At 30.9% G+C, this 25,738-nt stretch overlaps 3 protein-coding genes and 1 long non-coding RNA gene across 6 annotated transcripts; 2 read left to right on the plus strand and 2 right to left on the minus strand.

Annotated features, from left to right (window-relative positions):
• The first annotated feature begins 2,549 nt into the window (after positions 1-2,549).
• Positions 2,550-12,158, plus strand: LOC130809416 (uncharacterized). The gene is made up of 2 exons (XM_057675199.1): positions 2,550-2,901; positions 11,607-12,158. The coding sequence occupies exons 1-2, from the start codon at positions 2,664-2,666 to the stop codon at positions 11,918-11,920; spliced, it is 552 nt and encodes a 183-aa protein (XP_057531182.1). The 5' UTR covers positions 2,550-2,663; the 3' UTR covers positions 11,921-12,158.
• On the minus strand, positions 9,367-11,802 carry LOC130809417 (uncharacterized). The gene is made up of 4 exons (XR_009040803.1): positions 11,661-11,802; positions 9,995-10,074; positions 9,644-9,863; positions 9,367-9,506 (listed from the first exon to the last, which is right to left on the minus strand). It is a non-coding gene; the product is annotated as an uncharacterized LOC130809417 (long non-coding RNA).
• A 4,082-nt stretch (positions 12,159-16,240) lies between the features above and the next one.
• Positions 16,241-19,261, plus strand: LOC130809418 (E3 ubiquitin-protein ligase RMA3-like). Of its 3 annotated transcripts, none has more exons than XR_009040804.1 (2): positions 16,241-16,686; positions 17,520-18,152. XR_009040804.1 is itself a non-coding variant. In XM_057675200.1 (2 exons), the coding sequence occupies exons 1-2, from the start codon at positions 16,528-16,530 to the stop codon at positions 18,984-18,986; spliced, it is 780 nt and encodes a 259-aa protein (XP_057531183.1). In that variant the 5' UTR covers positions 16,246-16,527; the 3' UTR covers positions 18,987-19,261. The 3 variants fall into 3 exon arrangements, 2 of the variants coding, with proteins under 2 accessions (XP_057531183.1, XP_057531184.1); XM_057675200.1 differs by lacking the exon at positions 17,520-18,152 and adding an exon at positions 18,256-19,261 and having other exon boundaries at positions 16,246-16,576; XM_057675201.1 differs by lacking the exon at positions 17,520-18,152 and adding an exon at positions 18,160-19,261 and having other exon boundaries at positions 16,343-16,686.
• Positions 19,262-20,380: 1,119 nt separating this feature from the next.
• Positions 20,381-24,918, minus strand: LOC130809419 (expansin-A12). The gene is made up of 3 exons (XM_057675202.1): positions 24,624-24,918; positions 21,983-22,292; positions 20,381-20,910 (listed from the first exon to the last, which is right to left on the minus strand). The coding sequence occupies exons 1-3, from the start codon at positions 24,769-24,771 to the stop codon at positions 20,595-20,597; spliced, it is 774 nt and encodes a 257-aa protein (XP_057531185.1). The 5' UTR covers positions 24,772-24,918; the 3' UTR covers positions 20,381-20,594.
• Positions 24,919-25,738: the final 820 nt, after the last annotated feature.

The raw sequence follows: 25,738 nt of genomic DNA on the forward strand, positions 1-25,738 counted from the left end.
ACTGGTCAACTCCCTAAGGTTTTTTTTTTTTTTTTTTTTTTTTTTTTTTTTTTTACTCCAAGGCTAAGTTTGGATGTAAGGACGCTTATTTTGGAAATTAAGTTTTCACGAAGCTTATTTTTTAAATTAAGTTGTTAAATAATCTTATATTATTCAAATTTTCTGGATTGGACCGACATGTGGGCCATGTAGGCATGACTCGTCTTAGCCAAGATACGACATGTCCTATGTCATGGCTTAATATGACACAACAAACATAGAGGTAGGAGTTGTATGAATTAGACGAATTACGCGCGTGTAGGTACATCATGGCTTGTGGGCTAAGCACGTGGTTTGAGCCACTTCAACGCAACTCTTGGCATGAGTTTTTGCCCATGATTACTTATAATTTACTAAAATTATTTACAATAATTATCATAAAAATTAATTTATTAACATATAAATACACTTATATAATTGTTTGGATATATAAATAATATGTATACAATCATTTAATTAATGTAATTTGAAGTGGCAAAAATGTAAAAAATAATTATTCGTAAGGCCGACTCGTGGTACGGGTCATGATGTACCTACACACTTGACACAACATAATATTACTTATGGACCTTATTTTTAGGTGATCAAATACTACATAATGTACTTGTGATACAACTTGACATAATATAATTTGATGAAAGACCTAAAAATGAAACAAGACGCAATTTTAATGATTATGTTTTTCGAAGTTAATGGATTGTCACTTAGTCTTAAATATTTAATACTAGCTATATAGGCATGCCATGCACAATTTATTTGAATAATAAGTATCATTGAACATAATATGTTTCTACCTAAATAGGTTGGTTAGTTATTATCTTTTCTTGATTATAAATTTCATAATTACTTAAATTCAATAGCAAATTGATAAAAAAAATAGAAAGTTCGAGCTTTGAAGACTTAAAAATAGGGCGAGAAAGGCTAAAGATGACTTAATTATAAACATCCTTAATATTTAATTTTTTAAGTATCCTAAATAATATAAACTTTTAATATTTTCTCAATAATAATACTTAAAGTATTAAACAACATCATCAGCGTTTCCATCCCGTTGCCACCATTCCCCCACTGCTAGTACCCCATCCTTATCCTCGGCACCGACACTTGATTTAAGGTCTTGTGATTCATTGTGAAAGGAAGAACAGTCCAAGGCTTTGGGACTAATGTAGGAGGTTATGTTCAAGAACACGAAAACGCAATAGTTGTTGATAATAATAATGTAATTGATTAGTTTGTTTATTTTTGTTGTATGCCAAATAAACTTCAAGTGTTAGGAGTTAGTTAAAAGGTAATTAGCACATGGCTATAATTTGTATTAAAAAGGCATGCACCTAACATGTGCTTAGTCTTTGATACTTGCCTATATAAGGATGCATCTACAAATTGTATGATTTAGCATTTGATGATTAATAATAAGATTTCTAAAAGATTAGAATTTTAGAGAGAGGTGTTTTCTTTCAAGGGGAATTGCAGGTTGCTTTTCCTAACCTATAATTCTTCCTTTGTGAGTGAAGCAAAGAGAGATTATAGCAAGATTCTACTATGATCAAAGTGAGTGAAACTTTGATTGAGAGTTGGAGGATGAGGGCTTTTTGATGAGTAAAGTCAATTGAGTCTTGTCCAAGATCAACTATAGCCTGATCATATCCATATATTTGGTGCATTAAACAATTAAGGGTCCGCTAAATTCTTGTATTCAATCAATTAGATTGGATTCTTGTATTCATTGGCCTAATCTTTGGGTCCATACTCAATGCAGGCATCGATGGCTTAGCGATTTGGGTGTTAGTGCCTGGTGGTGCTAGGTTTCCGTTGTCGATTGTCGATAGTGTGGGGTTGGGTGCGACCAAGTTCGTGTGGAGGTCGTGGTAGGAAATGGTGGGGATTGGGGTGGTGGCTTGGGCTGCAACAATGGGGAAGAGTAGGGAAGTGGCTGTTAGGGTGGGTCACGGTGGGGAAGGGGGAGTGGGATGATGTTTATTTTGATTTAAATAATTTTTTTTTCTAAGTGACATGTGTTAATAGATTGTGAGTAATTTAGGATACTAGAGAAAAACACCGTACTAGTTACTTAGTTAGTATTGTTTATGGTTAATCAATAGTTGTATTATTAAAAAAAAAAAATTCAAATGTTGTATTATTTAAGGTAATTTTTTTTACTTTTTAAATCTTTACTTAATTATTTTTTTTTCTTAGAAAATTATTTCTTATAGTAGGTCAAATCTCTGCTAGTGATGTTCTTGCAGAACGCAGTTGAAATTCTTTGGGGTTGATCGAGAGTAAATGTATTATAGAAAATTAATAAAAGTTAAGATAAATATAAATTATAAAATAAAAATTCCATATTTTAAGACCGTGATTGCCAGAGAGAACAATAGCTCATTTTGGATATTACGCATTTTTGTCAAAATGGGCTCAAAAACAATGAAAACTAAAAGGATAGGCAACGCCACTTTGCCGTATCCATCAATAAAAACAAGAACACTAACACATCACAAAAAAAAAAAAAAAAAAAAAAAACCTTAAAAGATTAAAAAACAAAAAATATTTATTACTATCTCTCGCTCTCAGATCTCCTTAATCTTCTTCCTTCATCCCTTTCTACACTTTTATCTCCTCCTTCCATGGCGGCTACTTTCGAACCCCTCTCTCTTCCTCGCCCTTCATCTTTTCCTTCTCCTGTATCATCTCCTCTTTCTTCTGTATCTTCTCTCTCCACTTCGCTCAAATTGCCGCACTTTAGAGGTTTAAAGGCTGTCAATGGCGTCTCAATTCGTACTGTTAGATCGGTGAGTTCGAGATCGAAGATCGTTCGTCGTTGTAGCCCTATCGTGTCTGAGAGTTCTGATACTTCTGTACAATGTGAGCATCAACTCATTTTTTCTCCTTTTTGCGCCTTTTTCTGATTTTGATTTCTCATGTTTTTGTTCTAATTCTTGTTTAGATTTCAGTTTCGATTACGTGTTTGAGATTCGTCTATTCTTTTCGTTGTTCGATGATGTTCGCTACGGTTTTTTGTTTGCAAATTGCTTTGTTCTTTTTAGGTTCACGTTTAGGATGTTATCAATACAAATGATGTTAATGTATGATTTTTCGTTGTGAAATATTCAAAAATAACTTTTTTGATCACCTTTGTTTTATTGTTGTTGCTGCAATTAGCCACTGGCCTCTTCAACTTTGTCCCACTCATTTTGCTGCATGCATGCTCTATGTTAGAGCTTTTTATTATAAAAATGCCGCAATGAAACATAGGAGTATTCATCAAGTGTTATTGTGTTACGTCTTGTTTGTATATAAGAAAAAACGTGGCTGAGAAATTTACTTCTTATTTTTTTTTGAGATGGCTGAGAAATTTACTTTAGTTGCCCAAAAAATGACAATTGCCTTTTTGTAGGACAATAGAAAAATGTAATAGTTCAGGTTAAAGTGAACCGGATATTTATATGTAAATGTGAATTCCGGGTTACATGCTGGACATTTAAGTTAAACCGTTTTTAAGATCGATGTCGTTCTAGTGATAAAGAAACAAGTAATCTAAAGAAAACGATAAAAATAAATCAGCGAAAGTTCAAGTTTACAACTTGAAAGCCTAAACTCATCAAAATGAGATAAATTCCAAACTAGAATATATTTGCTAATATAGATAATTAAGTTCAAACGATAAAATGGCATAAATATGGATGCGATAGTCAACACGATTACAGGTTCTAACTTTTGAATCCTCACCCACTCGCCCCACCTGCAATCTACCTGCTAGTCGTCAAGTGACAACATCATCGCAAGCACCAAAGTACACAAACCAATATACGTCAGAGACTTCATGCAAGGTATTGTACAAGTTACATACAAGCAATGAGTTCATCCTAGCATGCAAAGGCTCTAATAATTTTGAAGTCATATTTGACTTTTCAAATCCAACTCATGTCGTTGCCCGTCCAGTTCGGGTCGTCAAATGTAAATTATGCATATCCCCATGGTGATCGTAATGATCCAAAATTGCCATTGGAACGATAACAATAGTAATTTCATTCCAATAATTTAACCCAGTGTGGGTAACTAATACAACCAAAACTCCTTTCAAATTATTTTTGGTGTCTAAGCCTTAGGTGATAAACAACATCACAATATAGAATGAACACAACATTACTTCACATAACCAACTACAAAAGCATGGTCTAAGCGTGTACCTTGGTAGCACGATAAACCAATTCCAAGTACTTCACGAATGGAATCTCAACCTCTTATGAATCGAGGTTCTAAACACTAACATACATACAAAATTACGTATTAGTACATTTTTACACATTCAATCCACTTTATACCATCAAGGCATCACTAAACTTCATAATTTTAAATGATTAAATCCTAATCTCAATAATTTCCTAACTTCAAAATGCAGCCAATAACTTTTTTGGCCTTTTTGGACAGTTTTAAAAATTCAAACAGAAAATCCGACTTCACCATTGTGTCCGGTAGGCATCAATTACGTTGGGGTACCAAATTTCATAATTTTTAACGCCCATTTACTATTTTTAATTAATTTTAGGGTTTAAATGACTTTTAATGTAATCGGTAAACGAAACGATAAACAAACTCACTCAAACCCCAAAGATTGAGGTGCGCCTTCCGAGACAGAAATAATGTTACTGTTCAGAATTGTTTTTTAAATTTTTAAATTCATTTAATTTAAATAATTAAATCTCTTTAATCTTTTTTATATTTCAATGATTTTTATCCATAATATATAACAATTACCATATGCTACCATACTTATTCACAATAATAAAATCAACTATACTTACAACAAATTCATAGAACAAAATAAGCACATCACAAAAATTCATCATCAAACCAAATCATGAATCAAACATAAATAATCATTAAATTAGAATGTTCACAACCACCATCAAATTTACTCTCTTTTTCTATGTATGAAAATTAAATTCATAAACATGATTCTGAAATTTTGCAAAAGAATCATAAGTTATGATGACTAAAAAAAAATAAAAATAAATGTGCATACACAATTCTTTAACAAATTGAGATTTTGTTAAAGAATCATTTTTTCATAAAAACCTCGTCAACTAAAAGTATGAACACAATCCTTCTAACAAATTGAATTTTGTTAAAGAATTATAAATTCATGAAAAACTATATAAGATAAAACAAAAACATAATTCCTTCTAACAAATTGAAATTTTGTTAAAGGAATATGAATTCATAAATATTATATAAATAAAAGGTATAAAAATAATTCTTTAAACAAATTAAAATTTGTTAAAGAATTATAAATTCATGAAAAACTATATAAAATAAAACAAAAACATAATTCCTTCTAACAAATTGAAATTTTGTTAAAGGAATATGAATTCATAAATATTATATAAATAGAAGGTAGAAAAATAATTCTTCAAACAAATTGAATTTTGTTAAAGAATTATGAATCATCAAATTTAAATAAATTAATGCTATGAACAAAATTCTTTTAACAAATTAAAATTTTGTAAAATAATAATGAATCAAGAACTTACAATTTTAAGGATTAAGGATTGAATTAGAGCAATTGATCACCCAAAACCCACTCAAGAATTTTTCTCACTTTTTCTTTGTTTTTGTTCTTCTTAGCTGAAACTCTCAAGGAATTTTTGGGAGTAATTTTCTGAAATTTCTTGATATTACTCACCCTTAGGCAAGCTTCAATACTAATTCAAATCAAGGAGTAAATGTAAGGCTTAATTGTCTTGGTTAATTGCCATTAACTTGCCATTAGGGGGGGAGGTTACAAGCAGTGGCGGACCCAGGAATTTCAAATTGGGGGGTCAAAATTTCGGATATCGGTTGTGGCGACGGAAAGGCGAGGGCAAAAAATCGTCGCCAAATGGAAAAGCAAATTAGCGACGAATTAGCGACGGGAAGTATGGTCGCCAATCCGTCGCTAAAAGCTTTTATTTTTTTAAATTTTTTTTTAAATGTTTAGCGACGGGAAGTATGGTCGCCAATTGGTCGCTACAGTAATTTTTTTTTTTAAAGCTCTTTTATTTTTTTCAGATTGGGGGGTCCACTGCCCCCCCTTGACCCTAGCTGGGTCCGCCACTGGTTACAAGATTCTCCACAAGCCCCATGACCGGCCAAGACCCCTCAATTACCCATCTTTATTTTATTTTATTTTAATTAATTTAATTAATATATTGATTGGTTTCATTGATAGATTCAAAAGTCGTTACGCGTTAAATTTGTTACGCGATAACTTATGACGCAATGCAACGAGCGTACAACAGAGATATTATCCAATAATTATTTAACATATTTAATCGGCTTATTTATTTATAAATAATTATTTTTTTATTTTAATCGATATTTTAACGGGGTGTTACAAAAAATGTTATGAACGTTGATTGTTTTGTTTCCAAAGTGTGAATACAGTCATGCTTTTAATAAGCAATTCAATTATTTTCTGGTAGATTTTAGAAATGAGAGAGATAGGCTATTTGGTGTAAATTTGAGGATTCTTGTAGCTTTAAGAGGTGGATGGTGGATAATAGGAAATTGAAGGCTGTAAATTGATTTTTTTTAGATGTAAAGATGATTGATTTCACAAAAGTTGTCATTGGAAACCAATTTTCTTAATGTTCTCAAGATATTCCAATGTAGGACAATGGGTTACAATGGTTACATCCCAACATTAATACCACTTCCTCTATCGGGAATGAAAGCCCCACTCTTGAATCACTTCATATTTGAGGGATTTCTTTCACCTTTGAGTTAGGTTGTAAGAGAGACAAGATTATTTGGATGCGTTGGAAAACTTAATCATTGAGTGATTTCATGTGAAGATGAGCTGGTGACAATCTAATTTAATAGGATAAGCTAATAGGCAATCAGCCTATTCATTGTAGCTCAATTTAAACGTTGTATAGCATAGTCTATCTTCGAATCACACAAATAATTAAGCATTCTTTAAGGTTTGAACTTTGAACCAACGTGCAAATTAACCTTAAAGGTTTAAAATAAGTAAATTAGTCTCAAAGGTTTGAACTAATTTGCAAATGAAAAATACCTAGAATGATACTACCCTTCATCCATTTCCCTACAATACTCCCATCCTATTGACTACCTCTAAATAATTCGAACTTTATGGGCCGATTACTTAGCATTTGACCCACCAGGAACCTAAGTCATGTCTCAAAAGAAAAAGAAAAAGAAAAAGCTTTTTATATAAAGGAAAAAAAGTATATATTTGCTGTTCCCTTGCTCCTTTCTTCTCACCCAAGCCTTTCAATGCTCAATATTCCCTTCTCCTTTTTCACCTGAAGCCACCACCATTTTTAAGAAACTGCAAGCATCATCAAACCTTGCAAGGAGGCATAAATAAATTTTGCCAATACATATTATTGCTAGTGTTTATGCTAGCTTAAGAGCAATTATTCTTTTACAAACACCCTATTTCTTCTTTTCTACTTCAATTTTCCCTGACAAAAATAATCTTTTCCATTCACTGTTAATTCTTATCAAACCCGTTTAGCAACAACCCATCCATTTGAACAATCCAACAATTATGGATGATTTTGGTGTTTTAGACCAAAAAATTATAGATCAAATAACAAGGAAAATAAACTCCAATGGCTTCTTCTAAATTAGCCACAAAAAGTAAAACCACCCATGATAGTATGTCTTTTGGAACCAAATCCTTTTCTAATTATTATTTGGCACATATAGTGGTGGGATGTTGAGTTTACGAAGGCGGTGACATTGAAACAAATTTTTATAAAATAAATTTCATTTTTTTCTTTTTCCTGTTTACATTTTTAAAATTCTATTTGATTTTTTTTTTTTACATGAAAATAACTTGTAGTAGGTTACGTTTTTTCTAGTGATGTAATAGAAAAACACTCTTAAAGTTTGGATTATTCAAGGTTAATTAATAGATGAATATTATAGGAAAATGGGTGAAAAGTGATTTTTCCATATGTAAATGAACCCTAAACGTTTGTATCGTATGAAATCAACGCTAGATTATTTAAAATGTACAATTTATTTTTTTCCAACTGCACCAAATTACTCTTTTATCCTAATTAATACTCCCTCCTATTTAGCTTATGTGTCCCATTTCCTTTTATGGTCAAGTCACCTTAATTGTCCCATTTCTATTTTTGGTATGGGTTTTTGACTTTTATACCCTTAGTAGCTTTATCCTATTTTCAATTATACCCTCCATTACCCATACTAATTTTCTCCCTTATATTAAAAACCCATAATACCACTCTCTTTCCTACCCTTAGGGTCTCACTTTTGACTCTCCTTAAAATCCATGAAAAGTCAAATGAGACTCTTAAGGTGAATAGGAGGGAGTATTTAATATATAGTATATAAATTTAAGGAAAAATTGCCCTGAATAATTTCACATTTTGCCCGTTCGCTATGAATAATCACACCTTTTGATTATACAACAATAATACCACCTTTTATTACTAATTGTTCCTAGCAGTCCCTAGTCATGGGCAATGTTACCTGGAACGACATTCGGTTCGGGACGTGGAACGGGAACGGAACAAGGAACGCAACCTAGTTTGACTCGGTCACGATTGGGTACGAGATACATTAAGTATAAAAAAGTATATTTGAAAACAATCAAAATAAAATGATTTTTTTTTGTTAAGAAATTGTTTTAAGCGGATTTTTTTTATTTTTAGTGTAGGCTTCATCTAGTTTTTTCCTCTCCTTTTTTGTTTAGTTTGTAAATGAAAGCCAAAATACCTTTTAAAAAGGTCTTCTACACCAAGATGTCACATTAAGTGATTTGGGGTCACGTTTCGTGGTGATTGGGGACGAATGTTTCCGGATCGCGGAACGTGGCTACGTTGTGCGTTTCATGTAACTATGGTCATGGGTGACCGTCTACAACAGGTCTAAAATAGTTGTTAGGTTCTTTTTCTTTTTCCTAATTGCACCTTCTTCTTCCTCATATATACCTTCCACAATTACTGATTTGTTCTTGTACTTTCACGGAAATTTTTTTTTTGCTTGTTGGTTTTTATTGTAATGTATGTTTCCTGTCTTTCGGAGATTGCAAAATGTAATTCATTTCGACCATGTACTCTCAATGTCATTGCAAGAAGTTTTAATTCAAATATTTTGCAACTTTCCATTCACATCATTGAAACTCAGTGGTACAACATTGTTTTGTTGCTAATTGTTTGCAAGCAAAATAACTTACCATTTAGTGTTACATAACACAAACCAAAAGAAAAACAAGGGTACATTCCTTTAACAATTTCATCATACTAATCCTAACTGTCATACATAGTAAACTTGCTTACATACTAAACTAAACTTAATTAACTAAACTTGCTTACATACTTATCTTAACTTAATTAGCTAAGCTTCCTTAGGATTTTTTGACACAGATGCTTGGGTTGAACACAACATTGGCGCTTGTGACCTCACTTGGTAGTTGTTCCCTGCACTAACTAAGCATCTTTCAAAGATTAGTTCAAAACCACTACCCTAATAATGCAAATTAAAAGAAAAACAAAATTAACACCAAATTATCGTAATTTAGGTAATAATAATGCAAAATATACATTGAAATTGAAGAACTACTTACCATTGTAATCGAATTCAGTTCTTCGTTGGATGTTGTCGTTCAATCCAGCAATGAGTGGGCGATTGATTGAGTAAACCGTAATCGAATAAGAGTGTGATTTTGGAGATGGATTTTGGGGATGAAATCTAGTTTTTTTGAAGATTAGTTTGAATGAGAGTACGATTTTGGGGATTAAGCTAGTTTAGACTTGTTGTAGCCGGTCACCCATGACTAGGGACAGCTGTGAACAATAAGTAATAAAAGGTAGGATTATTCATAGCGGACTGGAAAAAGGTGGGATTATTCAAGACAATTTTTCTTAAATTTAAATATAAAGTACAAAACAATCATCACGAAGTTCCCTCCTCATACCTTCATTCTCCCCCTCATCATTTTCTGTTTATCACCACATCCGGCTGCTGAGACGACAGTGATTCAGCCAGCGCCTCATTCTTCAACAACAACAAAAAAAGATTTATTTTTTCTTAATCATTAATATGTTATAATCTTCAACTATCCATTACTTTTCTATTAATTAAAGACAAGAAAAGTCTTTATTGTGGCATATATGACTATGTCTGTGTTTTTTTGTTCATTTCTGGAATTTTCAGACGAAAATTGAATATAAATGTTCATTTATTGTATTTGAGATGTGATTTTTTGATATTAGAATCGATAAATTGTAGGAGATAGAGTTCAAAAGGATTCTGTATCTTAACCTTAAACTCATCAGGGTAGATATTTCCTCTTATTTACAACCACTTTGCCATTTGAACCGATGTCCTCACGAACTCACTTTCAAGGCTTCAAATTGACCTCCAATGTTTAGTTGCATTAGATACTTTTGTTTTAATTGTAATGAACCAAAGCTATGTTTGGATGAGAGGAAATGGAGAGAAAGGAAAAAGAGGAAAATGGAGGAGGGGGACTTCATTTGATTTTGAATAGAAAAAGGGGAGAGGGAAATGAAGAAAAGAGAAATGGATGGAATACTCCTTGACATATTTCATAACTCAAATCCTTCTAAACTATGGAAAATTTGGAAGGAACACAAAGTGAAGAAGTCTTTTTTTCCTCCCCTTCCTTTCTCTCCTCTTCCATTTCCTTCCCTCTTAAAATGCTATCCAAACTCGCTCTAAAGCAAATTGACTCATTGAACTATGCAAAGCTCTTCATTATGTAAACAAGCACGTGTTTGCAATCAAGTGCTTTATTAGGTTTGATGATTGTAGACTGTTGGTAATGATTTGCAAACCTTTTCTTTAGTGTTGATCTTTTCTCAATCTGTTTTATGTAATCATCAAGTGCTTTATGCACCTCCAAAGTGGAACAAGTACCCGCAGCCCGCAGGGAGTTTTTGGTAATTGTAGTTGAAAAATATATTGCCAATTTGCCACCTCTCCTTGGAATTTGTATCTTCTCAATTGCGGAGTATTGTAAGATATGCTTGCAGATTATGACAGTATATTTTTAGTTTTCTTTTGCTTATTAATCTGCATTATAGTTGGAACTGCAGTAGAGTATATGCTGTTCATTAACTTGAATTTTCTCTTGTCATGTTATTCATGCTCAAATCTTACGTAGGTACCAAATTGAGAATTTTATTCGCTCAATCCTGTAAAGAGGTTGTTTGTTTAACATAAAAATAAATTCCATTGGGAAGTTCTAATTTCGAGGAATTTATTTCCGTTGTTGAATACTTGAATTCCTAGAGTTTACTATAATTGTTTGTTTGAGTAATTTAGATTTCCTAGGAATTGCTATTTACCAAGGAGTAGGTTTGGTTATTAGATTTTTTTTATGGTTTTAGTTTATTTTGTTAAACAAACAACTAAAATTATCAACTTGAAAATTTGAGATTCCTATGGAACTTATGTGCTAGCAAACTGCCAGTAATGTCGTTCTTTGATTATAATTTTCATGTTTAGTTTAGAAACATTATTCTGAATCATAATTGTTTGTGTTTTTGCTTGGAGGAATACAGTGCCTTCTGTAACTGAAGATACATGGAAATCTCTAGTGCTGGAATCTGATTTACCTGTTGTGGTTGAATTCTGGGCTCCATGGTGTGGGCCTTGTCGAATAATCCAACCAGTAATTGATGAGTTATCCAAGGAATTTGCTGGGAAGCTCAAGGTGTTCAAAATTAATACTGATGATTGTCCTTCAATTGCGTCTGATTATGGTGTCCGTAGCATTCCCACCGTGATAATCTTTAAGAATGGTGAGAAGAAAGAAGCAATTATTGGGGCTGTTCCAAAATCTACTTTAAGTAGCAGCATAGAGAAGTTCTTGTGAAGGACAAATTTAGATCTTGTCTCTGCAGATTATCTACTTTTAGTAATCTTTTTCTTCTTTTTTGGGCTCTTTCTCATTTGATGATGGTATATGGCTCTAATGTGCTGAGATAATAAGCCTCCTTTGGCCTTGTATAGTTGTTACTATCGTAGTTTGGTTGGAAAATAATGTAAGAAGATTCTTTTTGTTCTTATTTAGGTCTTAAATATCTAAGCGTGGCCCTTGTAGTTTCATCTTCCATGATCATAGTTTGAAAGGTCTACGGCATTACGGCTTGTATGAGCTCGTGGCCCTTGTTCATAATTCGACATTGCAACTCGCTTGTAGCAATATTGCTATGCTGCAACCATAGCTCTTCTTCCGGCATAAGAGGTCCTTCGTTAATTGTCACTAGTCTTGACATTTTTTGGTGGGTTTGAGGCGAATTATCTCGAATTTTTGAAAAAGCTGAGCAAAAAAAAAAAAAAAAGAATTCAATAACCGAAAATTCAAACTATTTTAAAAACTGAGCGTGAAACTCCCAGACCTAAGGTTTGGGGCTGTTCGCAGTTACTAACTGCGAACAGGTCAAAAAAGACAAAATAGCTGTTCGCAGTTAGTAACTGCGAACAGCTATTTGACCTAAAAAAAAAATTTTTTTTTTTTTTTTTACTGTTTGCAGTTAGTAACTGCGAACAGCTATTTTGTCTTTTTTGACCTGTTCGCAGTTACTAACTGCGAACAGCCTCAAATTTTAGGTCTGGGAGTTTCACGCTCAGTTTTTGAAATAGTTTGATTTTTTGGTTATTGAATTTTTTTTTTTCGCTCAGCTTTTTCAAAAATTCAGTTATCTCGCCCACACGACTCGATTCACTTATCACTACTATGGGGGCACCATGTTAATGTCAGAGCTTGTCTCATTTTATTAGGTATTACACGCACATTTTCAAAGTACAGCCAACATTTTTTCAATGAGCAATTCTTGTAAGATCGTCTCTCGGTGAGACAACTTCAAAATACGAAATTCATGTGTTAATAATTTGTATTATTAGACTACTTAATCCATGTATGAAGTGTGTCTCACGATAGAATTAATATTTTTCAATTAAAACAAAATTATCTAGCATCAAAGTTCGTCATTTTATTCGGTGTATCCCGCTCATAGAAAAACTATGGACAGGGTCTGAGGAGGAAAGGACGGCGACAACTCATATCTATAAAGGAGAGTACGGCCAAAGGAGTCACTGCATCAAAGTTCATCCCTTCTCAAATTTCCAAAGTCTTAGATTCTGAACATTGGTATATTCAATTTCAAAGCTGTGTTTAATATTCATTTTAATTAGTGAATAAAAAAGTACATTGTTTACGTGATCAGAGACTTATGTTTTGTGGAGAGTATTTAGAAGATTAGGACAACAAATTCATTTGAAAGTGTTTTTATTTGAGGGTAGGCGAGAGTAGGGGTGTTCACAGTTGGGTATCCAGCTAGTCGGATAGTTATTTTAAAGGGCCGGGGCCCTACCCGATTTTATTTGTGGCATATCAATCAAACAAATTTATCAGTTAAGTTCAATTAGAAAACAAAATCAAAACATAAAATCATGCAAATTAGAAAATGAAACAACCTGTATTCATAGATTGGTGCTAGCATTTTCAACACAAATTTAAAGGATCTTGTCATAAAATCTTTTCTGAATGTTTCATAAATAGAGAAAACAAACCCAATTGATTAACTAGAAATATATTCTGGATGTTTCATGAATAGAAAATACAAACCCAATTGAAATACTGCTTTTGATAATGCACGTAGAGTAATTTTTTTTAAGAAAATATAAATTCTCTAAAAAAAAAGGGTCAATGGTACCCAATTGAAATTATTTTGTGGCCCATGACCCGAGCCAATATCCGACACGTAATTTTTAACTATTACCCTTTTATGACGCGCCATTTAAGAAGCGGGTCGACGGGTCAAGTCCAACGGGTCAGATTTTTTTAAACAGGCCTAGGCGAGAGAACCCGACAAAGGGGCCGGGGAATGAATCCCTTTTATAAGATGAGAATCTAATTCTATCACCTGAGTGATGGAAAAATTCCTCAATCACTAATATTAAAACGTGATTCTCTATTTTAGAGGTTTTAGCCGATAAATTCATTGTAGTAAGTATTTCGGGAACCAAAAATTAATTATACCTGTCAAATTTTGATTCGATCGATTGATTGGCAATCGGAAGATTAACCCATTTTTTTGAAATTTGATAAATGTTTGAGTTTTACATCACTATTTTTGAGACGTAACTTACTATCACTTTGTCATTTATTATTATTTGAGTTTATATTGAACTATTATGACTTGAAAAATTATTTTTGACCCAATATAATAATAAAAAAAAACTACTATCTAAATTGTAACAAAAAAAATTACATAGTTTTTAACTATTTCACAACAATTAGAATAAAATATTAATAAATCTATCATCAGTTGGGTCAAATTTAACTGACCTGAAACCGACCCGACTAACCAATCTATTATGGTTAATTGTAATGCATGATTTAATTAAATTCCTCTCGTTACTAATCTGATGACAAAAAGGAGCAGATTGAGATATTATATTGTACTTTAACCCTTGGTGAAGAAAGATTAAGCTTTAGGTAGAACTTTAAGCCTTGACATAAGAATTTTAAGCCTAGGAATTGACATAATAATGTTGTAATAATGGTTAATTAAAAAATAAAGTTAAGTCTTTAGAAAAGAAAGGTTAAGACTTGAAGTAGGAGTTTTAAGCATCAAATAGATATTTTAGGTCTTGCAATGAGTATTTTGAGACTTGAAGTTTGTATGTAGGAAAAAATTAATGGGTTGGGTCGTATTATGGTTGTATGCATGCGGCGATCTCATAGGAGATCTACTGAACTTTTTCTGAAATCCTCATGATAACCATAAAGTTTACCATTAAATCATCCGTGATTTTTTTTTGATAAAAAACATTTGTCACGCGCTAATTATGAAATGTCAATCATATTCTTTCCTCTCAATTGCTGAAAACGCACAATATCCTCAATCTCTTTCTTATTGAGATTGCTACAAATTATATCAAAACCTCAAACATTATTATTTGTGATATATCAATCTGGATGGGACAGTTATGTTAAACTATCAGTTAATGCAATTCAAGTATTCTTTATTAACTACCCAAACTCATACCAAATTCGATGTTATTGAGCTCCAAATAAATTCAACCCAAACTACTGAATTCCATCTGTTATAATCCAATTAATTCGACTTATTTTCCTAAATTTGGTAAGTTTTATTTTTTTTTATTCTAGCTATAACCCACTATTATGCGTGTATTGAGGTTGCTTTGCACAAATTTCAAACCACTCGTTTAAGCTCCTATATGTACAAATAAGCATTTCAAAAAAATATACAATGTGCATAACATACATTAAGATGAGATGAATCTTTTAAAATTTATATTGATATATTATTCCTTATGAAATTTTCATTTCTTATTTTAAGGTCTTTATTTTATTGTTCATTTAAAATTTTTTTTATTTATATCATAAATTTTTGATAAAAGTAATCTTATTTATTTTCATTTTTAATATTTTTATAATGTTCATATCTTTCACTAACTTTATTTTAACATTTTTATATTAATATTCGTTGTGATACACACGTGTTTCCCAATAACTTTATAAAAATATGTTTTTATTAGTTGTGGTGTTCATATTTTTACCACTAACTTTCTTTTAATATTTTTTAATGTTGAATAGTCCCCATTTTTCTTTCATAATTAATTCACTATCTAAAATATTTTATTTTTCTTAATTTTCGTAAATATTCTTTGTGGATGCTTCATTAGGAAACGAAGAAAGTAGTATTTAACCTCAACTTATCTCTCAAAAATTATATTAAACTCATGTGGATATTCATATAATCATATTTGAGCGTCAATGAGGAAAACTTGTGATTTAATATGAAGTATTAGTTTAAGCTTGGATTGTAAGCGGTAAAATAATATTATTTTTTTATATACCAAATTTAAGAAGATAAATTAAGATAGATAAAATATAGCAATTTCCTTTCTAAATGATATTTCTACAAAGAATCTTTATATTTTCATTTCATTATTTTGGTCATATTTAACTCTTATTTTTACATGTATTTGACCCAATTATCCTTACCTTTTTATAAATCTCTAATTCTCTATACTTTATTTTTATAGTTCCTTCACGCTCTTTATTTACAATTAAAGGAATAAAGTATCTAATCCACAACTATAATTAAAATCAATATAAAATATATCCATTGACCAATATCTATGCTATTATTACTCCAATCACAAATTCTTGTCTTTTTTTAATTTCCATAAAAATTTCATATGGAATTTAAAACATGATTTAATCCAACCTAAGAGTAAAGAAAATGACATCTTGCCAAATTGCCATCATACATACCAAATCAAATAAATTTGGAGACAACGAAGTTTAGGATTTGTTTCTAAAACGTGTTAGGCCTTTTTAATCCCCAAAATAAACCCTAACTTTTGGTGGAATTTAACATAATTAATTGCAACACCCCCAGTTTTTAGGGATCATACTTCCACCCAGTTTCTTAATTATGGACTATGTTGGTGGGATTACGCTGTAATCTCAAATCTGTATTCACATTTAAAGGTTCATCCATATTCTCTCTTTCTCTCACAACCCTTTTAATGACATTGGAATTTCTCTGATTGTTCTCGTTTCAAATTTCTTAATTTATTTCAGAATCAGATTATTAAAAGGTAAATCCCCTTTTCTGTTTGTACTCCATTTAATTGCATTTTTCTGGGTTTTTAGTTTCTTTTCGTTTGATTGGAAATCTTTTTATTTTCTGGGTGTTCTTCATTTTTGGGATTGTTTCCTCCTGGGATTATTTAGAGCCAAAAGAAGCAAGTTTTTAAGGGTTTGAAATTTCCTTAAAGGATTAGCTCCTAATCTTATTTTCTGTTTTTATGTTTGATTATCGAATATTGTCTTGCTGAGGAAAAGACAGGCTTTTCTGGGTATACTGAATTTAGGAGAATTTAATCATTATGCAGCATCTGATTATCAATCAATGACCTAGGTGCTCACCGGTTCAGGTGTCTCTGTGTGACCAAAAGGTTATGGGTTTGAGTCCCTTTTGCAGAATTGTATGTGGTGGGACCATCTTCCGGACGGTCGCTCCATGGGAGCACTTTACATGTTTGATTAAGATAGTATGATATCTTCAAAATAAATAGCAGAAGGTAATGTAGGTAGAAATGTACAATGGTGTAATTATAATTGGTTAAATTGTGGTGTATGTATGTTATTGAACATTAAGAAAATGTTTTTGTGAATATTAAGAGCTTAGAGAACTTTGATTAAGATATTAGGGGTATGCTATTTTTTAAAACAGATTATTAGAATGTAAATAAATTATAAATTTGACTCCTTATATAAGTAGTTTGGTTGGGAAACCTTTGACTTAGCTAAGGGGCTTGATTAGTTGGTTATATGTTTGGTGTATGTCCTATACTTTATTTTAGTGATTACCTTTTGGTTAGAAATGGATGAATTAATTTCATATGGCTATTTTCCTAAATTTGAATAGTCTATGTGCTGTGGAGGGCTAGAAACCTTAAGAGATTGTTTGGATGGGATCACTGGTTGCAAGAAGCAGGGAGAGAGCACATGAGATGGAGGAACAGATTGTGAGTGGAGTTAAGGAAGGACAAAGGAATTCAATTTCCATTGTTTTGGCGGTGAAAGAAGGGGTAAGAGTAGATGATGTTTGATGATTTTTAGTCGTTAATAAACATTCTCAGTTATGGAAGGCTTTAGAACAAAACCAGTTTACGACCCCATGCCCTGTGGTTTAATAGTATGGTTGGTGCTATGTCAGGTGGACTTGGAGCCGTGTTAACACTACTTAATCAAGTCTTGACAGCTTTAAGAACACTTAACCCTGTTTTCTATCCAAATCAAAGTGTCGGGCATTTGCATCATGCGTGTTGACTATTGAGGTCTCACTTGTATATGTGGTTGAATGAAGAGTCCTGAGTGTCATACTAACTTCTATACAATCTATGTGGCTATGCCTCTTGGCTTTCTTGGTTTTTTTATATTTTTCTACATGGGGGATAACCGAATAAGCATTATTCAAGAACGTTTGTTCGTATTCTAAACTATGCTGCAGTTTATCAAATGATCCTTATTTTAGAGTTTTGATATTATTAAGAACATACATTTAGGTACACTTTGAGCTGTGAACCCTTCTCTCTCTCTAGTCCTTGGATGATAGTCTGTCACAAAATACATCTTTTCTCATCGAACCCATTAACTTACAGGGTTGGACATGTCTCAGAACTTCCAAGACTACACAGCTGAATGCCGAACTAATGAAGATGCAACAACAAAGCAAAAATTTAACTCTGGCTTAGCTCCAACCATAGAATCAGAAAGTAAGGAAGGCTCTTTTGACTGCAATATATGCTTCGACTTGGCTCATGATCCTGTCGTCACACTATGTGGTCATCTATACTGTTGGGCATGTATTTATAAGTGGCTCCACGTTAAAAGCTCCTACTTCCAACCCGAAGCACCAGAAAAAAGTTGCCCTGTCTGTAAGGCAAACATCTCCCAAACTTCATTGATTCCCCTTTACTGCCATAGCCCTTCCCACAGTTCAGATGAGCTCAGGACGTCTAACTGTGAAGTCATCCCGCCAAGACCAACTGCTGCACCAAACCCACTTTCTAATCAACAACATACATCCAATCTCTTCGAGTCACATTATCCGGAATTTCGTTATGGTACTCTAATAACGTCAAATCTCGTGAGTCCTACTATGGCGGGAATAATCAACCCTACAATCGAGTTACTTGGGGAGTTGGTCTACACAAGGATGTTCGGGAACACTGGTTCCAGTTCGTTGTCCTTCCCTCTTTGGAATTCTTACACTTCGGTTAGGTTTAACGATCCTCGCATGCGAAGGCAAGAACTACAGTCAGAGAAGTCACTCAGCAGAGTGTCGATGTTCCTTTTCGTTTGTGTACTCTTATGCTTGCTATTTTTCTGAAATTATTAGTAATTCTCGTATTGTAAAGATTGTAAACTAGTACCACTCTGCTATTTTACACCCTTGGTACTGTCTTGTATGTGTTGCTGATCTTCCTTTACTTGGCAAATGAAGCTTGTGACTGCACAACTTGGTGCTTTCTTGTAAATTATTCCCTTTGCTTCTTATTGAGGGAAACCTTGCAGACTACTTAGTGGATGTGGGACCATCATAAAAATTGTACTTCCTTCGTTCTCTACTAAAGTTCAATTAAGAAAAATTGAATTTTTTAGTTAGTAGATATATTATTTTATTGAGTATTAAATTTGATGGAGGAAAAGTAGAGACTATAAACATTAGAAGAAAGTTAGTGGAAAAAAAAATGGGGATCATAACTAATAAAAAAATATTTTTATAATGTTAATGAGAAACATGTAGAAATCATAAGGAATATAAAATATTAAATGAAGTTAGTGGAAGATATGTGAGACATGTGAGACCTTAAGCATTATTAAAATATTAAAATGAGGATATATAAGATTATTTTTTTTCTAAAGTTTGTATTATAAATATAAATCTTTTTTATGAGAATAATAATTAGAACATCTTAAAATGACAAATGAGAACTTTTTAAGAAACGAAGGAAGTCATACTTAAAAAGGACAACTTTTAACTAAAAAAAAGACAGCTTAAAATGTTAAATGTATGAGTGTTTGACAAATGACTAATAATTTGACTAAATGGTTTTATCAAGTGGTTTGACCAATTGATACTGAACACGCCTAAGAATAACTTGCTTAGATTAAATGATTCATAATTATAAACTGTTTCAACTAGTTAATTTACCACACACTAGCATTAGATGAGTAACTTGAGCATTTAATTATTTATATATGTCTAACTTAACCGTTTAATTATTTATATATGCCGAAATAAACTTAAATTTCCCAACAAATTATTTTATCAAACATATCCTATAACAAAGTTTAAGGTGGGGAGAGAGTAAAACATTTAGCTTGAATAGCTTGAGAATTGGAAGATATAAGTTTTATAAAATGTATTATTTTCTATATAGTATGTTATATAAATTAAGACTTCATATTAAATGTTGTATAATTATATTTTTGGAAAGTTTACTTTAAGGCTCAATTTTGCCCAACGTTTTTGGCCCCAACTTAAAGAAATACAATTAAAGGGCCAAAATTTTCCTTTTAATAGGAGTAATCATATATATTAAATAAGATTATTGATAGAGCATGTCACATTGCATATGTCCAGATAAAAAAAAACAGAGAAAAATATATCTTTATCGGACACATTAATAAGACTGAAGGCTATCTCCTCTACAAACTCGTATAAAAAACGCATCCCAATAAAATTTAAACATACAAATGAGAGAAATTAAAAAACTTCATCTTTGTTACTCAAATTTTACAAAGGAATTTTATAATTGAAAATACAAAACCAAGGAAAAGGAAAACAACAATATAGTAGAGGTAGGTCCTTGGAACTTGCACAAAAATGATTGTTCAAAGGACTACATATTGAACCCCTAAAGTTAATCAATAAATATAGTTTGTATGGTCATGCTTATAACATTAGAATTGACAACCCATTTGTAAAATATTGCTAGTGATTGAATTGAGCTTTGGCACTAAAAGTTTGGCCAAATTTCCAAGAAGAAGGAACAACATTATAGAAAGTCATGGATTTTCCATCAACCAAAGTGAGTTTAAAAGAGAGCATTTGGTTCCTTAGGTCTGTGCCACTTTGCCAATTAACACCCCAATTCCTAGACATTGGCACCCATCTTTTAGCACTTGAACTTCTAACCCAAGCTGCCTTCACATCTCCACTACCACCAATATTAGAGAGCATCACCATGTTGAAGTTGCCTTGCCCTCTCATTGTGAATCGGACTCCGCCTCGCCTTTGGCATGATACCCTGTTTCACATTCGTTAATCAAAATTGAGATTTATTAGGTCAATTTATTGGAGAATTTTAGGTCAGGTCCTGTCTACAGCACGGATCATTTAATTAAAAATCCTATTAATATTGAATTGTGTAGCATACAGTATAGAATAATGACAATCAAGTTAGTTCAACATTCATCCATAAATAAATATTTGGCCCACCCCATATTAGTATCCTAGATCTGTCTATAAAGTCTGTTACGGCAAAACATAATCACCTAATACATTGTTTCCTCGAGCTCTCTTTTCGACCTTCATACCTTTATTATCATTCTGTTATTTCTCTTCTAAACGTTAATAATTTTTTTTATATTCTTAAAGTTCACACTTTTGTCTTTATTTTGAGATCTAATTTGGGGCTTTGATTATTATTCGAAAATGAGAAATGTGAATAAAAATTAAGCATTCATTATCAATTATATATAATTAAAAATTTCATTACTAAACAAGTGTCTTTTTAATTTTTTTTTTGATGGACAAACATTAAGAGACAGTAGAAGTATAAAACTTAGATCGAAAATTATAGCTAAGTCTTTTTATTAAACCAGACCAAACAAACCCTATATAACTCCATTTTTATGGCTTAAAATTTTAGATTATGTAAACTAAAGAGAGTCCAAAGATTATTGTGTATTTTGCTGGACTTTTGGCTCCTTAAGCAATAGCAAAGAAACTAGCCGCCAAAGGAGCATATATATATATATATATATATATATATATATATATATATATATATATATATAATGGTCCCTAGGGAGTAATTTCTAACAATAAGAATAATAGACCATACCTATTATGTGTTGGATTCTGACATTTTATTGTTCTTAGGTAAAATAACAAAAATGTGTCTAGGAGTTGATTTTAATTTTTAATGAGTGTTTAGTAAAATTAAAATTATTAATTTTACACAATATTTAAACTATAAATCTTAGGCATTGTTTATTTTGCCTAGAATAAGAAATGACTTTATACGTACGTTATCATATTTAAAACTGAAATTGGGCACATAAAAAAAGAAGTGAACTTGTGAATAGAAAACATACCGTTGGAAAAGGACTGGAATAATGCCTTCATTCCCAGGGCGAGCAATACGAAGGAAGGAAGGCATGGCCATGTCAAAGTGTTGTCGAGGCGAGTCGCACCACCCGCCTTGATTGTTTGGTGGGCAGAAGTTGGTGGCTGTAACGGTGACCCTTCGCCGGCGAAGGCACCATTGTGGGTCTGCTTTATAGTCACACATTACTTGGTAACAAGCCCCACATGCTTGCCCATTTCTGAATAAAACGCCGCTAAGTGCTGTTGTATGTACTCCAAAACCAGCATGGATAGTGTTGTCATATCCACAAGCTCCCCCTAAAACCATCAACCAATTAACACACCATTAGTTAATTATTCACACCAATCAATGTGCTTAATTGATCATTATTATTTATTACTAACTTTTCGTATACTATAATAGGGAAAAAAAATATTTAGTCTTTATAGATAATTATTTATTTTTTATGTATAAAAAGCTATAATAGAATTTATAAAAAATTACCATAGATAATATAACCTTTCGTTAATTTTCCTACAATAATACTAACTTTTGATTAACTATGAATAACACTAACTTAGGGGATTTTTTCCTAAAATAATATCAACTTTAGTTTATAAGCTAATTTAACAATTTTTTGGTCATTTAATCTCTTATAGTTTGATTTTTAACATGTTAGAAATATTCTAGGGAAACACCTCTCTAAGTTAGTATTATTCATGGTTAATCAAAATTTGACATTATGTAGGAAAATGAACAAAATGTTGTATCATTCCTGATAATTTTTCTAGAATATATATATATATATATATATATATATATATATATATATATATATATATATATATATATATATATATATATATATATATATATATATGACTTTAATTCATTAATCGGGCATTAGCGAAAGTTCTTGATTGAGTTGATGATCCCTGTAAATTATATTATAGGTTATAAGGGGACATAAGGTTAACCATAAAGCTTAGATTTTTGGGTGAGTTAGTCATTTAATATATACCAAGCATTCGATTAAAGTGTAATGTAAATTTACATCTTAATACCATTTAAATTAAGTATTTTTCAATGCTTAAGATAAGTCTTGTAAAATAATTATGTTTTAGTATTGTGATTTATGATTTGTTTTAAGTTTGTAATTATAGCTACAATTATTATAAAGGGTCTTAATTTGGGTGTAGACAAAATAAGACATTATTTCAGAAAATGTGATCTTCTTACTTAATGATGTGAAGCTATGACAACTAAAGCATGAATTAGCAATATGTAATGCTAATTAAATACTCCTGCTATCTAATAATAAATTGAAATACTAATAATTAACACAAATATTAAGAAATCAGTGTTGACCATTAAATTATATGAGTAAGATTAAAAAAGAGTAAAAATGAGGGAAAATTTGTTGATAAAAATTAAAAAATAATAAGAATACCAACTAAAATAAATTATTATTAAATTAAAAAGACATATTATAAAGAAAAAATGTGACAATCTCTTTACTTTCAAGATAAATTTTTATAATTAATTTATATTATAATAGAATAATTATTTTATATTATAATAATTAATATTTTAATTTGAATACATATTGAGACTACGGATAAATTTTTATTATTATATATTAATTTATATTATAATTAATTGATTTTTTTTTTGAATAACTTATAATTAATTGAGCTTTGTTGTATGGCCATTCAAATATTAATTTATCTTATAGTATGACGAGTCACATAAGTACTTTTTTAGGAACAGGAAAGGTGTGATTTTATTAAAAAAAATATATTTTACTTAAAATAGTCATATAAATACTTATTTAAGTTATAAGCATGATTTATGTTTGGTGTTTCTGTTATTAAATTCAAAAGTTACAATCAAATTTCAGATTAATTGATTTTTAATAATTTTAACCTTGCAATAAATATTCCATGTAAATTTTCTTGACATGATATATATTATATATTTGTTGCCACAACACTTATTATATATATGGTTGAATTAAAATACATTGAGATGACTTTAAAATTAAAGTGTTAATTTATTTTAACTATGTTTTTAAAAATATTTAAGATCTATAAAAAAATATAACGTTTTCAAATAATATAATATTAATTTAAAATTTCTGAGTACGTATATTAATTTTCCAAAAAGGCTTACTTTAACTAGGTATTCGGTTAACCCTTAATTCTCTAGCTCCATATAATTTATGAATAGCTATGCTAGTTAATATTGTAAAATAATCAACTCAAACAGAAACTTAAATTGATTATAGAAGCTTCATATTATATACTCTATTACGTCCCTCTATACAAGATTCCTTGTGATGCAGTAAACTACCCTTCTCATGGATGATGCTAGTTAGACATTATCCATGACCATTTTAAGTGTAAAAGTTAATAAAAATTCTTGTGTGAGACGGTTTCACAGTCTCACCGAGAGATGCTCTATATACATAGGTTGAATAGCCTAACTAATACAATTATTAACATGTGAGATCCTTATTTTGAGGTCATTTCTTCGAGAGATAGTCAAGACGATTTCTCACGAGAGTAGCTCAAAAGTTAATTAAGAGTGTTCTAAATAACAATATAAAAGGATATAAACATAGAATAATGGTGATATACTAAGCTTACCAAGAGTTGCTGGACTTTGATTAGCTCCATAGAAAGTAGCATGGCCTCTTGACCAACGGTTACCATTCACACCTTCAAATATCATCCCCAACAACATCAACAAATTCATCAACAAAACACTACAATTTTTTATTATTAACTCTACCATTTTATTTATTTTTAGTAAAAAGAATATATAATAATAATAATAATAATAATAATAATAATAATAATAATAATAATAATAATACAAGAATATATATATTATTTATGTATTTAAAATTGATCTCTTTTTCTTAAAGACTTGATGAAGAAGAATTACGCTAAAATTGTATGCATGGTATAGTGATCTCTTACTTGCATTTTATAGACAAAATTCGGAGCTCTTGTCGGTTAATTAACAATTAAAAAATCCACAAATTCCATTTTATTGTCTTGATTATTATTTTTCCAAATTCTCCACTTGATCGTATGTCAGTGAATCGTATATTGCATTGTTTTGAAAAATAAACGAAATATGGAATAGTTAAATAATAACAAAAGCTATATACTCCATCTCTCACCCAATATAATGTTTCAATTTTCAATATCGTGAGACCGCTATAAAATGAGTTTATATAATTAGATCATTTATCTAATTGATTATTTTAAGATTGTAAGTGTTCATTTAAGATTTTAAGTGATCTGATTACTCTAAAATATAAAAAAATGGTTATTTTAAAACTATACAAGATCACTTTAAATTTATAAGTGATCACTTTAAATTTATAAGTGATCACTTTAAGATTTCAAATGCATATTGGTTCAGTCCAATAAAAATAGTCTTACTAAAAGACCGTCATGTGAATCCTTATTTTAAATAATATAAAATATTGATAAAAGTACAAAATAATAAATACAATGATTTATAATTAGGTTCTTATATTAATAAATTATTGATAAAATTAAGAACAAAATTTTAAAGAAATTAGTTGATGTGGAATATATGTATTGAAAAAAGTATACGCGTTTTCTTGTTCAAATAATGAAGAAATCCCTTGATGTACGGAGCGGTATGAAGTTTCGATGTGTACGGGGAGATACGGCGAGGTGTGATTGTCAGAACAAATGCATGTGGTGGTTTAATGCTTACTATT

The sequence above is a fragment of the Amaranthus tricolor genome, chromosome 3, assembly GCF_026212465.1.
Source record: "Amaranthus tricolor cultivar Red isolate AtriRed21 chromosome 3, ASM2621246v1, whole genome shotgun sequence".
Lineage (NCBI taxonomy): Eukaryota > Viridiplantae > Streptophyta > Magnoliopsida > Caryophyllales > Amaranthaceae > Amaranthus > Amaranthus tricolor.

Bases quoted from the DNA above. Each gene is read 5' to 3' on its own strand.
- LOC130809416 (XM_057675199.1), top strand. From the start codon at position 2,664: ATGGCGGCTACTTTCGAACCCCTCTCTCTTCCTCGCCCTTCATCTTTT. The intron at 2,902-11,606 runs GTGAGCATCAAC...GGAGGAATACAG, and splicing joins TTCTGATACTTCTGTACAAT to TGCCTTCTGTAACTGAAGAT.
- LOC130809418 (XM_057675200.1), top strand. From the start codon at position 16,528: ATGTTGGTGGGATTACGCTGTAATCTCAAATCTGTATTCACATTTAAA. The intron at 16,577-18,255 runs GTTCATCCATAT...ATTAACTTACAG, and splicing joins ATCTGTATTCACATTTAAAG to GGTTGGACATGTCTCAGAAC.
- LOC130809419 (XM_057675202.1), bottom strand. From the start codon at position 24,771: ATGGTAGAGTTAATAATAAAAAATTGTAGTGTTTTGTTGATGAATTTG. The intron at 22,293-24,623 runs GTAAGCTTAGTA...TGATGGTTTTAG, and splicing joins TCAAAGTCCAGCAACTCTTG to GGGGAGCTTGTGGATATGAC. The intron at 20,911-21,982 runs GTATGTTTTCTA...AATGTGAAACAG, and splicing joins ATTCCAGTCCTTTTCCAACG to GGTATCATGCCAAAGGCGAG.